The sequence below is a fragment of the Mytilus edulis genome, chromosome 9, assembly GCF_963676685.1.
Source record: "Mytilus edulis chromosome 9, xbMytEdul2.2, whole genome shotgun sequence".
Taxonomy (NCBI): domain Eukaryota; kingdom Metazoa; phylum Mollusca; class Bivalvia; order Mytilida; family Mytilidae; genus Mytilus; species Mytilus edulis.
In genome coordinates, this window is record NC_092352.1 from 64674372 (window position 1) to 64691231 (window position 16860).

At 32.6% G+C, this 16860-nt stretch overlaps 1 protein-coding gene across 1 annotated transcript in view; it reads right to left on the reverse strand.

The window, feature by feature from the left end:
- Positions 1 to 16860, reverse strand: part of LOC139488815 (integrator complex subunit 10-like) — a 195579-nt gene that overhangs the window by 34874 nt on the left and 143845 nt on the right. The window contains exons 12-13 of the mRNA XM_071274746.1: positions 16233 to 16298; positions 626 to 679 (exon numbers count right to left, since the gene is read on the reverse strand). Of these exons, the coding sequence (XP_071130847.1) occupies positions 626 to 679; positions 16233 to 16298 (120 nt within the window). The remainder of the gene's footprint in view (positions 1 to 625; positions 680 to 16232; positions 16299 to 16860) is intronic.

A 16860-nucleotide genomic window follows, 5' to 3' on the forward strand; every position in this document is an offset into this window, starting at 1 on the left:
AGAGGTTTGGCTTTAGCTTTGTCATTACAAGGAAAACCAAGGTAAGTAGCCCTAAAAGTAGATCTCAGTGATTTGAATGTTGATGAAAGAGTAGATAAGCTGATAACTGAGTTGGACAAGCTTTTTGTGAAGGTAAGATAGATCAGGCTTATGGTGTTTATACTATATTAGATTAGTTCCACAGAGGAGATGATGAAAGCATTTTTGATTACTGTGGGTTCATTTATTTTCATAGGTGGTACCAATTCTCATGGATTGATGAACATCTGCATTTTCGTGGATATTTGATTTCATGGTTTTGCCAAAGTCTGCATACAAACCTTTAGAAAATTTCGGTTTGTTAAACATTTGAATTCTTGTTTTAAATGTACCCACGAAATCCACAAAAATTGGTATTCAACAAATAATAATGAATGAATCCACAGTATATGATTGAGTTTGAGCAGAGATACAATAAATGCAAGAAACATGATATGGCACTTCTAGATGCAATTCCAGCTTTCAAACTTCTGAACAATGCTGGTTTAAGTCAAAAGTAATCGTCAGCTGGCATTTTAAACTACATGTTCTAACCTTAAATTTGACACAATTTTTTGTCCAAATCTTTATTTAAAAAATTACTTACAGGATAATTTCCTAAGCAGTGATAACAGCAAGCCATCTGTAAATTACTACGTATCTGAAAAAAGAGTCAGACTTATGTTGCAGATTTTTTTGTAGTTCAATAACTATAAATCCCTGTTTTATTTGATTAATTTCCATTTCTATCAAATATAAATATAATACAGTTTTGAAAATCATTTCAATCAAGGAATATATCCCTCTGATACAGAGCTTCGTTCCATTTCTGGGTTTGGCTATACTTTAAGTAATTTTGGTTAAGCTCTTCTTTGAAACTTTGTTTATAAGTTTTGTTTTTTCAGATGTTTTGTCCTTAAGTATAAATATAAAGCTATTTATTGTCAAAATGCACATCTAACATTCGTATTGTTTAATGTTATAGCATTTGATAACACTGCTGAAGATGAAGCAAGTGATGATCTTAAATTTTTATACGACTGCAAAAATTAAAAAAAATTTGGTCGTATATTGGTATCATGTCCTCATCAGCATCATCCGAAAAACAGATGATTTATGGACAATAACTTAAGTATAAGTTAATAGAAATCAATAAACTTTTAACACAAGATTTATAACCACTAAAAGAAGGTTGGGATTGATTTTGGGGGTGATGTTCCCAGTAGTGTAGGAAATAAGGGCCAAAAAAAGGGCCCAAATAAGCATTTTTATAGTTTCCAGACATAACTTGTGTTAAAGTGTATGAATCTCTCTGAAATTATACCCCAAGTTTCCATTATACAAAGGGATGGTTAGGATTGACTTTGGGGGGGGGGGGGGGGAGGGGGAGTTATGGCTCAAACCATTTAGGAAAAAGGGGCAAAAAAAGGGTTTTTCTTGTTAAAGGACAATTGAGATAATTTAAAAGCAGTGTAAGGGAGGTAATCCAAATACAATATGTTTGATTACCTTTAACATTGCTTTTGAATCATGTATAAAGAAATTTTGTAATTTTGAGGTTAAGAAGTTACTAATAAATTTATGATGATTAAGGAATATTGATTTTAGCCACAGTTTTTTATATCAATTTCTATTTTTAGACTTATTTAAATGGGTAATTATGGTTGCAAATTCCAATGGAAATTTGAGGAGATGAAATACATTGGAAGGGGAGGGGATTTTTCTCCTTTCAAAGTTCAGAAATAAAAAGAAAATTTCTTCAAAAATTTTTGGGGGTTAATATTCTCATAATGAGATTATGACCTGAAGGAAAGAATTTTTTGTTTGGAAAAAGGGGGGGGGAGGGGATACAAAAAAATATTTTGTAGAAAAAAAGGAGGGTAAATTTTTTATTTTATTTTTTGGTTTGGGTTGGTTGGAACAAGAGTGGTGGGATAAAAATACATTCAGTTAAAGTTTGAAAGTATTTGGCCCAGTAGTTTCAGAGGAGAAGATTCTTGAAATAGTTTGCGACGACAGACGACGACAGACGACGGACGACGACGGACGCCAAGTGATGGCATAAGCTCACTTGTCTCTTCTTAAAAAAGGAAGGGTAGGAGGTCGAAAAAAAAATAAAAATAAAAATAATGAAAAAATATAGGGTAGGAGGTCGAAAAAAAAATAAAAATAAAAATTGGAATTAATGCTGTTTTTTTTTTTACCAAAAATGGAGAGAAACAACAAACAATGACATTACTCTATATATAAAAGTGTATTATACTAACAATGTATGCAGATCGTTTCATAATTTGGTATTAATTCTTGCTGTTTTATTTTAAATTAAATGTGTTACAAGGAGTCAAATGTCAATGTAGATTGATGAAAGAAGATATATATATTAAATGTCCCTGATGAAAGGGAAGTGTCTTTTCCAATTGCATTTCTCTTTGTTCTGTGTATTTATTTATCAAATTTAGATCAGGGAGTGACAAAATTCCTCATAACACAATACAATTTTATTGAGGAAATACCATATGTGCTCTGCAGGTCATATGCCTTCATATGTGGTACATGAAAACATGTCCTTTTTAGGCTTTTTATGCTATTTTACACTGCTATAAGTATTAGCTTATATCTCGAAGTGTCCTGTGATTGTCCCTTTTTATAAATGTTGAAGTGATTTTAATTGTCCTGCATTCTATGACAGTAATACATGTTCTGATTTTGTGTTGGGATATTGTTCACCATACCCCATCTCTGTTCCATTAAATCTTAATGGGTACCGTGGGAAGGTATTTATATAATAAGGCAAATTAATGACACCCATCCCTGGCAGCAAGTTAAAAGATCCTTCCCTTTAGTGACGTCTGGCAAGGCTATTTAAAAACAAATCTGGGATGCCAGGAAGCCTTGCCAGACGTCATAATTATTTGGACTAGTACCTGTAATGGAACTAAAACAGCCCCTTTCAACGGGTCTCAGACTTTCTGATCAACACTTGAACCAAAGTTGACCCGCTGTCAACCTCACTGACTGTCTGTAACAGGGATTCAAACACGGGCACTTGTTTCTATCCATAGGAAGGTCGACTATCCATATAAATAGAACTTCTTGAAACAAGTGCCTGTGGGTTCAAACTAGCGATGGTCCGACCTTTTAAACCAAAATACCCAAACGATCTCAAAAATAATTTTCATTTTTATTATTCATGACTGCGATGTTCAATTTGTTCAACCGCTAGATTTACACCGAAAATCTCCAACAATTAATGGGTAAATCTAAGTACGTAGTCTTTAGTCTTTACAAGTACGTATTGTAAAATCGTATCTGGTCCTCCATTTTCAACTGGTTCCTTTACACCGCATTAGATCATGATGAAACGTTGACTGAACAGGGAACCGCCTTTCAACTGGTTCCTTTTCACCACATTAGATCATGATGAAACGTTGACTGAACAGGGAACCGCACGGGATTTTCGAATCCACTCCGAGGGTATACACCTTATCGCTATTTGTCCGCCATTACTGGATATCACACAGGTTCCCGTAAAATTTTGACGTCATAAAACAAAATATCTGACGCCACAATGGAAAAGCGATTTTTGTATGCGTCAAAAGTTCAAGCGGCAGGGTCAGCCGGGATTAGCGATAAGGTGTATTCCGACTGGAAGAAGAAAGACCGATCTTTTTTTTATCATGTTTTTATTTTTATTTGTACTTCTTCAAACAGAAAAGGGTCGGCGGAATTAAAAAAAATCTTCAAAATCGTTTTTATTTTTATTTCAATATCGTGAAATACAGGGTCGGCGGATCCGTAAACCAACTAATAAAAAAAAAGTGGCCTTTCTATTAAATTTTGCTGAACAAGGTTTTCTAATTTAAGCCATGACTATGATGTCATTATTTTATTTAATACTTTTATGATGTATTTAAATGGGTTTAGTAATTTTGCATTAGAGTTACCTCCCTTACAATGGTTTTGTAATAATTTTCTAACATGCAGGAATTTAGTGCAAAAAAAGAGCCAAAACAAGCATTTTTAAAGTTTCCAGGCAATAACTTATGTGAAAGTGTATGGATCTCTCTAAAATTGTACTGCAAGGTTCCATACTACAAAGGAAAGACTGGGATTGAGTTTGATGGTTAATGCTAAAAGGGAGATCTAAAAAAAGTTTGAAAGGTTCAAATATTTTTTTAGATTTCAAATTTTTTAAAAGTTTCAAGAAGAAATCAACAATTGCACAGAATTGTGCATTAAATTTGTAAAATCTTTGACCACATTTATTTTGTGTCAGAAACCTACATTATGGCAAAAGTTTGATCTCAATCCAAATTCAGATAGTATCGAGCTTGAATATTGTGTCCAAATTTGCCCCAACTGTTCAGAGTTCGACCACTGCGGTCTTATCAGGCTTGGCTCAGCGAAGCATTTTATTTGTTTTGATGAAGGGATTTCCTGAATTTCTATGGACCTATTTATTTTCCTATGTTTATGTACCAATAATCGTGGATTGAAGAAATTGTATTTTCATCATGTCCATGCAAATTTGATTTTGTGATTCATAATAAAATGCTTGCTGAGATACAACCACAGAGGTTGAACCCTGAACAGTTGGGGCAGGTATGGACACAACATTCAAGTTTGATACAGCTCTGAATTTGGATTGTGATTAAATATTTGACACAGCATAGGTTTCTGACACAGAATGAATGTGGTCTAAGAACTTAAAAATTTCAAACTGGACATTTACCTATTATCACCATGTATCCCAAATATAATTAATGGTAATATTCAGCATATCAAAGAACCACCAGAATTAAATTTTTAATGAAATCAAAGTTTGATTTTGAACCCTTTTGACCTCAATGTGGACCAATTTGATAATGTGGCCCAAAAATCAAATTTCTAAATACATGGTTAGATTCAACATATCAAAGAACCCCATATGTTCAATTTTTGTGGAAATCAAACAAAGTTTAATTTTGGACCCCGATTTGGACCAACTTGAAAACTGGGCCCATAATAAAAAATCTTAATACATGTTTAGATTCAGCATAACAAAGAACCCCAAGAATTCAATTTTTGATGAAATTAAACAAATTTTAATTTTGGACCCTTTGGACCTTAATGTGGACCAATTTGATAACAGGACCAAAAAATTAAAAACCTAAATACAAGGTTAGATTCGCCATATAAAAAAAACCCCAATAATTAATTTTTGATAAAATGAAACAAAGTCTAATTTTGGACCCTTTTTTAGGCTCTTAATTCCTAAATTGTTGGGACCAGAACACCCAACCCATAACCCTTCTGTGATTTCAAACCTTGTGTTTTAATTTCATAGAGATCCATTTGCCTAAACTAAAGTTATTATCCGGAAACTAAGTGTCTGCAACGACAACGACCATGACGTGATACCAATATATGACCACAAATCAAACAAGAAATTGTTATGAAATATACAATTTTTAAAACAGGTAAAAATTACAAATTCAAATAGTATTGGCATCATTCAAATTACCTTAATAATTTTAAAAGTTTGAATAAGTGTGTGAAAATCATTATTTATGCATACAAAATTACAGCTTCTTGATGTTCCAACATATATATTTATACATGTATATAATGACCACCCTTTTGCAGGTGAGGTTCCTGGATAACAAGGAAGTCCTGCGCTCCACTGATTGGTAGATAATGTTTGTAATAAATGGTTTTGATAAGATGAATCAAAACTTTAAGAAAAAAAGATTAATACATTGCTTCACCGAGCGCAGCTGGATACAACCGCAGAAGTCCAACCCTGAACAGTTGGGGCAAAAATGGACACAATATTCGTGCTTGATACAGGCCTGAATTTGGATTATAACTAAAAATATGACACATAATAGGTTTCTGACACAAAATTATTGTAAACGTTGACATTTTTACCTAATTATGTCTGTTTGTTTTGTTCACACATCGTTGTCAATATAATGGAATTTGATGTGACTGTCATACAAGTGAGAGGTTTAGCTAACTTTAAAATCAGGTTCAATCCACCATGTTCTATATAAGAAAATGCCGGTACCAAGTCAGGAATATGACAGTTGTTATCCATTCGTTTGATGTGTTTTAGCTTTTGGTTTTGCCATTTGATTACAGACTTTCTGCTCTGAAATTCCCTCAGAGTTTAGTATTTTTGTGATTTTACTTTTTAGATGCAGCATTTTGAAGAACCCCCAGAATTCAAGACTTGTTGTTTTTTAGAAGATATTTCTAAATTTTTTAGTGCTCCTTCAACTTCAGCCAATAATTTCTTTTTTTTGTTTGAGAAACCCCATTTTTATGTCATCTTTATCACTAACTATAACTGTGTCTCACATTGGCAGACGCTTTTTAAAACAAAAGATTGCAGTCCACAAATTAACATTTTTCTATCTTTTGATGTTATCAACACACTTTTTTATATACAACCAATCCAAATTCAGGTTCTTACTTTACTAGAAGACAAAATATGATTTGTTGCTGAAAAACAAATGTAAGAATTTATTTTACGATGCTAAAATCATTTATGCCATGAAAATGATTTCTTTGGACAAAATAAGGGGCCAAATACGGCCTTAGTGTACCTTGTCCTTGTATTTAAAACTGGGCAGAGTTGTCTTTAAAAATGGTCTGAATTGTCTTTAAATTTCCAAATTGTCTTAGTCCACATGTATCCTGATTCCACGGGTATACATTTAATTCCAGTAGCATTAAAATCAAGGAGAGATTTTTTTTTCCAAATATACCCATTTGCTGGTATAGTAAAGAGTGCACAGAGTAAAATGTCATCACTGGCTTTACTGTAATTTTAAAACAATTAACAATAGTGTATTGCTTGCATAACATAACATTGTTGATAATTCTGTTGATATTTATAGATTATCGTTAATCATCTGAACGAGATCGATTTTCTCGGTTGAGTCGGTACGACGAAAGCGAGAAAAACAATTGAGTTGAGATTACCAATTATAATCTGTTTATCTCTATTTTACCTATGACGATGTTGTCAATGTCATGTCAATTTCAATAGCATCGCCACATGCTTCCTTAGTTTCTAGCGATAATATTCCATCTCAAGCGAGTAGCATGATATGAAAACTTATCACAAAAAAAGACCAAAGGAAACATGCACAAAATAGCAATAAATAGTATTTCTTTTATGATGTAGTTTCTCCCTAGCAGAAAAGATAATACAATGTTAAATTATTAAACAGTTCTGTAGATACATGTGTCTCACTCCCAGCTACTGCAGTCATTGTAGTAGTGAAGTCATGACTGCAAACAAATTCAGTTCATTTTTCAGTCAAATTCAAAAAGTCAAAATTATTGTTATGAATCAGTTGATGGGCAAACTAAATAAAATTCATTTAATTGATAAAACAAAATAAACCTTGATATTTTTTTGTTATATAATAAAAAAATCTTTAAATTTACTGCACAAATTGACCAAAAGAAACTGAAAACTGTAAAATCCCCCCTTTTATAATGAATCAAAGTGCTTGTAAGCACTGAGGAGGGGGGATAGGACCTTTATTGGGACTCCGGGATAGGGTGTTTTTAAGCTCGGGATTTTGGGATTTACCCCTTCGGGATCCGGAAATTCTTTTTTTCAAATTTCAGGATCCAAGATTTTATTTAAATTCGGGACCTCAGGATTTCATGTTTTTAAGCCAGGGATTTCGGGATCAGGAACCATCCTACCCCCCCTCACCGAGGGTAAAGATTGCTTCAATTTATCAATGGGCAGTAATATTAAATATTGAATTTGTAGTTGATTTAACAGCAATGCTAGACAAAGGAGATAACTCATATTTTTAAAGTGGACTTTAACAATAACATCATGTATATGTTTAGAACAGATATTAGATTCCTGCAGCTTGCAAAAGTTATGTAATTTTCTTGACAAGTGTAACATCATTTTGTGCCTTGAATATCTGAGCATGTCTTACATCGATCAATTTCTGGAAATGTTCATGGACAGGATGTATAGATTGTTATGATCAGTGCACTATATTTTGTGTATCAATAAGGTAGTGATAAGTCGTGGAAGATTTAGATATAAAGTCAGTCCCATAAGATTTTGATTGCATTTCATGCAATCTTTACCTAATAAAACCATAACTCTGAAATGTAAATTTAAATTTTTTTTAAATTGTAATAGATACTAGTTATCATTGAGATGGGAGCCATCTCTGTGGGCCCCGCTGTGAATAATGTGCATTAAAAAATTGTATCTTTACCATAGGACATGGGTTTGTCAACTGAAATCAAAGTTTTTGACCTTGACCTTTGACCTAGGAAGTTGTAAATAAATTATGACACACCCTTTGGTGTTGGTTTATAAACATGTCAAGTATAAACTTTGAAATGATAACGGTTCTCAAGATATAGAGCGGACACAATCTTTACCATAGGACATGGGGTTGTCAACTGAAACCAAAGTTTTTGACCTTGACCTTTGACCTAGGAAGTTGCACATAAATTATGACACACCCTTTGGTGTTGGTTTATATACATGTCAAGTATAAACTTTGATATGATAACCGTTCTCAAGATATAGAGCGGACACGATCTTTACCATAGGACATGAGGTTGTCAACTGAAACCAAAGTTTTTGACCTTGAACTTTGCCCTAGGTAGTCGTTCATAAATTATGACACACTCTCTGGTGTTGTACATATACATGTCAAGTATAAACTTTGAAATCATAACGGTTCTCAAGATATAGAGCGGACACGATCTTCACCACAGGACACAGTGTTGTCAACTGAAACCAGTTTTTTTACCTTGACCTTTGACCTAGGAAGTTGTACATACATCATGACATGCCCTCTGGTGGTGGTTAATAAACATGTAAAGTATAAAGTATGAAATCATAATGGTTCTCTAGATATGGAGCGGACACAAAGTTAAAGAGTTACGGATGGACGGACGGACGGACGGACAAACTGACAACTATAGGGCAACCTGCCTAAAGGCGGGGCCCTAATTAATCCTCTTGAACAATTTGAATAAACTTCAAATCATGATAACAATAATTATCGTAGTTAATAAAATCTTATTGATCAACTTTCGGACGGACGGACGGACGGACAGACAGACTGATCACTATAGGGCGACCCGCCTAAAGACGGGGCCCTAATAAACATTTCCCTTAAGATTCATGAGAACTGCTGAAAGCATTTTGAGTAATTGCCTTAAAAATCCCCCCAAGGGCCAAGTGAGCATTTCTCATCACTTGGTGTCCGTCATCGATCGTTGTCCATCTTCGAATCATTGTTAACTTTTACAAAATTCTTCTCCTCTGAAACTACTGGGCCAAATGTAGCCAGTCTTGGCCACAGTTATCATTGGGGCATCTAGTTTAAAATATGTGTCTGATCTCAAGGCCAACCAACCAAGATGGCCACCATGGCTAAAAATAGAACATAGGGGTAAAATGTAGATTTTGGTTTATATCTTTGAATCAAAGCATTTAGAGCAAAATTTTAATCTTACATGGGGGTAAAATTGTTAATCAGGTCAAGATCTATCTGCCCTGAAATTTTCAGATGAATCGGACAACTCTTTGTTAGGTTGCTGCCCCTAACAAATTGAAAACTGTACCTATACACCTTATCTTAAGTCCAGATTTTTTGTATTCGTATTGTCATCTTAGAAAGTCATACTGATTAAAATACTACAATTGGGAACGTTGTGACAATGATTGAATTTAGTAGTGTCACCCCTGTGATTTTAACCCGTGTATATAGCAAAATCCTGAATACATCATTTGGTGGTGCGCCTGTCAGATGCGGAACGTACAGGTAAGGTAATAAACTGAATATACTATTGGTTTCGGTATCGGATTCGACCCCGAACTTGTTAATCATTGGCACTATTAATTATGTGGGAAACAAAAGGGTCTGGAGTGGTGTAATTTTTAATCAACACCATTGTCCTATATTAGCTATATATAAAGTTGAATTCTTTGATTTGTCGTTTTTACCCCATGACGACGGCTGACAAATTGGACCTTGTTATTTTAGTATTATAGATGAGCCAAATACAATATATTGAACAAATACAACAGGTATTGTTCTCTGTATATTTTATTCACTGGGACCTTTAAATGTCTTCTAAGAAAAATTAGCATGTTTATCTATTGTCATAAAAATTCATAATATCTAATAACATTAGTAAATTTAGCTAACAAAGTCCTTATATTTGAATAAAGTAACATTATTTGTTAGTGGAAAATTGTTTTAATGATAATTAGGCTTAAATTAAAAATTGTTTACTATCCACTCTCTGTGATAAAAGTAAGATAACTCTGGTAAATTTTCCTAACATTCAATCATTATGGGAAGATGATATATTACTGTTTTCATTTATAGTCTTTTTCAGAAAGTTGTGTAGGTATCAATTACAATTTTTCACTACAGCATTGGGCATCAGTTAGAAGCTTCTGGAATAAATTGGTGGCTATGGTGTACTGTTTTGTGTTTGTGCGTATGTGTGTTTGTGTTAGGCGTAAATACACTTCTTTCATGTATTTGTCTTTAGGGATCGAGTAAAGCAGATAAGTTACACCAGCGTTTCTGCTTCATTTGAGTTCTGACATAATTGTATACACCTTATCATCGAAACAAATGTCTTTACGAGTAGAAGGACGAATATTGTTGGACATTTTATGATGCATACCACAACTTGAAACAGTGAACTCTTGACAGCAGAATTCAACCTATGTTTTTCAGCGGCATATTGTTTGTACCTCAAATTAAAAGTAGAAAGAAAGCTTTTTTTAATAATTTCCAGGATATGGCTTTGAAAGATAGAAATTTCATGAATACTTGGAAGAAGATGCTTTTTCTGTGACATATAGGCACTTGTTTCAAAATATCCTCCCACCCCTATATACCTTAATGTTATATTAAGGTATAAATTCTTTGATTTGTCGTTTTTACCCCATGACGACGGCTGACAAATTGGACCTCGTTATTTTAGTATTATAGATGAGCCAAATGAGCTTAATGTTATATTAAGGTATTATATAGGAAATTTTTATTTTGAAACAAGTGCCTGTGATCTGTGATTTAGAGCAGTTTGTCTCATCGCATTAAGAAACTTAATGATAATGAGAGTAGAGTTAACCTTGCACATTTCTGATGTTGTTGCACGGTCTGAATATTTAAATGTAACAAAAACATATTTATAAGATAATAAAATAATTCTTTATATTGGTATATATTAATTTTAAACATTTCAAAACAAATAAAAGAAATTATAGATATACATAAATGTCTTTAATAAACGAATGAAAAATTTGAATATCTAGTACATTTACAGATTTTGTAACGATTTTAAATTCAAGAAAAACCAGGTGCTCCACAGGTCGCAGCTTTATATGACTGCAGAGGTCGAACCCTGAACAGTTGGGGCAAGTATGGACACAACATTCAAGCTTGATACAGCTCTTAATTTGGATTGTGATAAAATTTTTGACATAATATGGGTTTCTGACATAAAACAAATGTCAAGATCTTACAAATCTATTGCCCATTATTGTGCAATTAAAGATTTCTTCTTCAAACCTTTCAAAAATCTGAAATTTTCAAAAATTTGGAAAACAAAAATTGAAAACTAATACCCCCCCCCTTTTTTTTTTTGCAATTATTCAAAAACCTGACATTTCTTTATACATAATTTACAAGAAGTGTGAGGGAGGTAAATCCGAACATACCCAACATTGTATATTAATTTTTTTGAATTACCTCCCTTACACTGCTTTTAAATTGTCTTAATTGTCCATTGACCAGAAAAACCTAGTTTTTCCCTTTTTTTGCCGCTAATTCCAAAACATTTTGAGCCAAAACCCCCCAAAGTCAATACTAACTATTCCTTCATGTTATGGAAACTTGCGGTATAATTTCATGGATATTCATACACTTTAACGCAAGTTACTGTTTGAAAACTTCAAAAATGCTTAATTTGGGCCCCCTTTTTGCCCCTTAATTCCTAAACTATTGGGACCATAACCCCCAAAATAATTCCCAACCTTCCTTTAGTGGTATTGTACCTTCTGGAAAAATTTATAGAGATCCATTCACTAAAACTAGAGTTATAGTCCGGAAACTAAATGTGTCTTCGGACGATGACGCAGACCATGAGAGCATTATGCAAAAAAAATTTTGCGGTCGTATAAAAACTATATGTTAAAGATAAAATTATAACCCTGTTCAAGGTAGACAATCACATGGGATTTATGAAATTAAACATAGTTCAAAGGAATATAACTCTTGTATATAAATGACACATCAATCGAATTAATTAACTGTGCATTTGTGCTCCACCTTCATTATCAATATAACCAGAAGTTGTTAATCTATAGGATACTGACGACTAATGAACGCTAACCCACAGTAAAGAATATTTGTTTGAAATTTTTTAACACTTACTCGGAAAAATGCTTGAACTACATGACTTTCAAAGCTCATAATTAACGCGTTTACACACTGATATAATATGGTTGTTAAACATTATAAACCTGTAACCGTATAAGACACTATATACCTCGTGTGCTTGCATTAACTTATCCAAATAGATATTTATTTAAAGCCTAAACATTTCGACTTGTTGTTTACATATTATAAATTTTGGTATCACAAATTCCGGTTAAGATTTGACTAAATACCAATATCCTGATATGGTCAGGTAAATATGCTACAGAAATCTATCACTCATTGATTAATTTACCTGAGTAAAAAGTTTAACTGCTAAATTGATGGAAATAACATGATCCCAGTGAATAAAATATACAGAGAACAATACCTGTTGTATTTGTTCAATGGGACAATGGAACTACCAAAAGTTTAAATGGACAGGTAACTATCAGGTGAATCTATGGTAAGGTATAATTGGGTTCGTAATAAATAGGGAATGACATCATAGTCATGGCTAAAAATAGAAAACCTTGATCAGCAAATTTTAATAGTAATATCTAAAAGTAAATTCCTTAATTAGCATTTAACACAAGTTCTAAAAATAAATTGACAGCTAATCACCTCAAAAGAATACAATATTTCTTTATAACAAAACCATTGAGAACTTAGAATTTGTTATAGGATTTGAATTTATGCTCAATGTTTTGCTTTTCTGCAATTCACTTTGCAGTTGGGAATTGACTCCCCCCCTCCCCCCTCACATAAAAAATAAAACCAGGTGCTCTGCAGGGCGCAGCTTGATACGACCGCAGAGGTCGAACCCTGAACAGTTGGGGCAAGTATGGACAAAACATTCAAGCGTGATACAGCTCTGAATTTGGATTATGATCAAATTTTTGACATTACATGGTTTTTTTTTTACACAAAACAAATGTCAAGATTTTACAAATCAATTAAAGATTTCTTCTTCAAACTTTTTAAATCTAAAATTAAATAGTTGACACAGTATAGGTTTCTGACACAGAATGAATGTGTTCTAATGAACTTAAAATATTTTTTTTTGCCTTTGAGCAATTCACTATGCTGTTGAATATTAGTCCTCTCAAAAAAATGTTTGAAGAAATTTTCTTTTTATTTATGAAATCTGAAATGAGAAAAATTTACCCCCCCCCCTTTTTTTCACATCCCCGTTTCCCTTTTTCCAAAACTGATATCAATTCAAATTTCTAATGGAGTTTGCAACAATAACTACTCTTTTAAACACATCATAAAATATTAAAATGTAAAATAAAGTGCTTGTTATCACTGAATAGTAAAGATTGGTTGGTAGTAAAAGTGAATATACATTGTTTATTGTATAAAACAATAAAAAAAACTTCATCAGCAACATTTTATATTGGCAAATTTCCAATGAAGTTATTTACATAAAGTTATTGGCAAATAAAAATAAAAAATGACATCATAGTCATGTCTGGCAAATGTCCAACATACATAATCTAAAAACATTTTAGATAAGATAAGGAAAATAAGCTTCATCAGCAACATTTTATATTGGCAAATTTCCAATGAAGTTATTTACATAAAGTTATTGGCAAATAAAAATAGAAAATGACATCATAGTCATGTCTGGCAAATTTCCAACATATATTATCAACTACTATTCTATACAAAGAAAGATAACTCCAATTGAAAATTAATTGCTATTGCACAATATTGTGCAATTAGATATTTCTTGCTATTGTGCAATACTGTGCAATTGAAAATTTCTTGCTATTGCACAATACTTGATATGGAATCCTGATTTGGACCAACTTGAAAACTGGGCCCATAATCAAAAATCAAAGTACATATTTAGATAAAGCATATCAAATAAGCCCAAGAATTTAATTTTTGTTAAAATCAAACTTAGTTTAATTTTGGACCCTTTGGACCTTAATGTAGACCAATTTGAAAACTGGACCAAAAATTAAGAATCTACATACACAGTTAGATTTGGCATATTAAAGAACCCATTTATTCAATTTTTGATGAAATCAAACAAAGTTTAATTTTGGACCCCCATTTGGACCAACTTGAAAACTGGACCAAAAATTAAGAATCTACATACACAGTTAGATTTGGCATATTAAAGAACCCATTTATTCAATTTTTGATGAAATCACACAAAGTTCAATTTAGGACCCTTTGGGCCCCTTATTCCTAAACTGTTAGGACCAAAACTCCCAAAATCAAACCCAACCTTCCTTTTATGGTCATAAACCTTGTGTTTAAATTTCATAGATTTTTATTTACTTATACTAAAGTTATGGTGCAAAAACCAAAAATAATGCTTATTTGGGCCCCTTTTTGGCCCCTAATTCATAAACTGTTGTGATCTCAACTCCAAAAATCAATCCCAACTTTCCTTTTGTGGTCATAAACCTTGTGTTAAAATTTCATTGATTTCTATTTACTTATACTAAAGTTATTGTGCGAAAACCAAGAATAATGCTTATTTGGGCCCTTTTTTGGCCCTTAATTTCTAAACTGTTGAAACCAAAACTCCCAAAATCAATCCCAACCTTCCTTTTGTGGTCATAAACCTTGTGTTAAAATTTCATTGATTTCTATTCACTTTTACTAAAGTTAGAGTGCGAAAACTAAAAGTATTCGGACGACGACCACGCAGGACGACGCCAATGTGATAGCAATATTTGACCAAAAAATTTAATTTTTTGCGGTCGTTTAAAAATCTTCCCTCCCCTTTTTCACCTCTCCCACTGTTTTTCCAAACAACTTCACTCCAAATTATAAAAAAAAATTAAAAAAATACCCCCCCCCCCCCCCCTTTTTTTTCAATTGTCCTTTTTCACCTCCCCTTTCCCTTCTTCCAAAAAAAATCATTCCCTCAAGATATAGACATAATCTCAATTCAAATTTTAATAAAGCTTGCAACCATAATAACCCTTTTACATACATCATACAAGTCTTAAAATATAAAATGACATACTTATATAGTCATGGCTAAAATTAATATTAATAAATAGTTACTTTTATAAATAAATTGACAGCTAATCACCTCAAGACAATCATTATTTATTTATACATAATTTACAAGCAGTGTAAGGGAGGTAATCAAACATTGTTGATTTAAATTGGGATTGGATTACCTCCCTTAGACTGCTTTGAAATTGTCTTAATTGTCCTTTAACCAGAAAAAAACTTGTTTTTCCCTCTAATTCCTAAATGGTTTGAGCCATATCCCCCTTGGTCAATGTTAACCATCCCTCTGTTGTATGGAAACTTGTGGTATAATTTCAGACAGATTCATACACTTTAACACAAGTTATTGTCTGAACACATAAAAATGCTTATTTTGGTCTCTTTTTGGCCCCTCATTCCTATACAGTTGGGACCATAACCCACCAAAATCAATCCCAACCTTCCTTTAGTGATTCTAAACCTTGTGTTAAAATTTTTTTGATTTCTATTTCCTTATACTAAAGTTATTATCTGGAAATCATTTGTTTTCGGAAGACGCTGGCAACGACGATGTGATACCAATGTACGACCAAATTTTTAAAAAATTTTGCGGTCTTTTAAAAACTAGCATTTTACCCTTATGTTCTATTTTAGCCATGTTTTCCATGTTTCTGTCTTAGCATTGTTGGCTTGTTTACCACTAATGAGTATGAATATCCCTTTGGTATATTTCACCCCCCTTTTAAAGGTGAAATATACATTCCAATCAGCTAGGGGAAAAAAATACTTCTAGAACAGCCCTAATCATTTTCTCTTCAATCCTACCTTCATTTTGTCTTTCATTGTGGAGGAAAAACTATGTAAATGTTCAACAGCCTCATTGTAAGCACCCTGAAACAAAACATAACATTGTAAATTACAGCTTCCTTATATTCTTTTAAAAGTTTTTTAAACATAATTTAAGAATTGTTATTTTTTAGAAATCGATATCATATTTCACAAATAATATAGAACTTGTCAACTTCATTCATGTGCAATCATTGTCATTTTGCTTTTTCAAGTTTCTATCCATCTTTTATAGTTTCAAGATATAGGAAAAAAAACAAAAATAGGTGGTCATAAAATAATCTGCTGGGCACAGGTTGATACGACTGCTGCACAGAGGTTAAACCCTGAATAGTTGGGGCAAGTATGACACTTAATTCAAGCTTGATACAGCTCTGTGATTAAAGATTTGACACAGCAAAGGTTTCTGTCAAGGGATGATGTTCAGCATTACAAATTATCCCATATATTTATTTTTTGTTGAAATCAAACATAATGAAAACTGGGCTAAAACATAAATCTAAACACATGTTCATTAATAAACAATATAGGAATAATCTTTAAAAGTATTATATATAGCATTAAGAAATTAAGTTTGTAAAAAATAACATACAAAAATTACCATAAA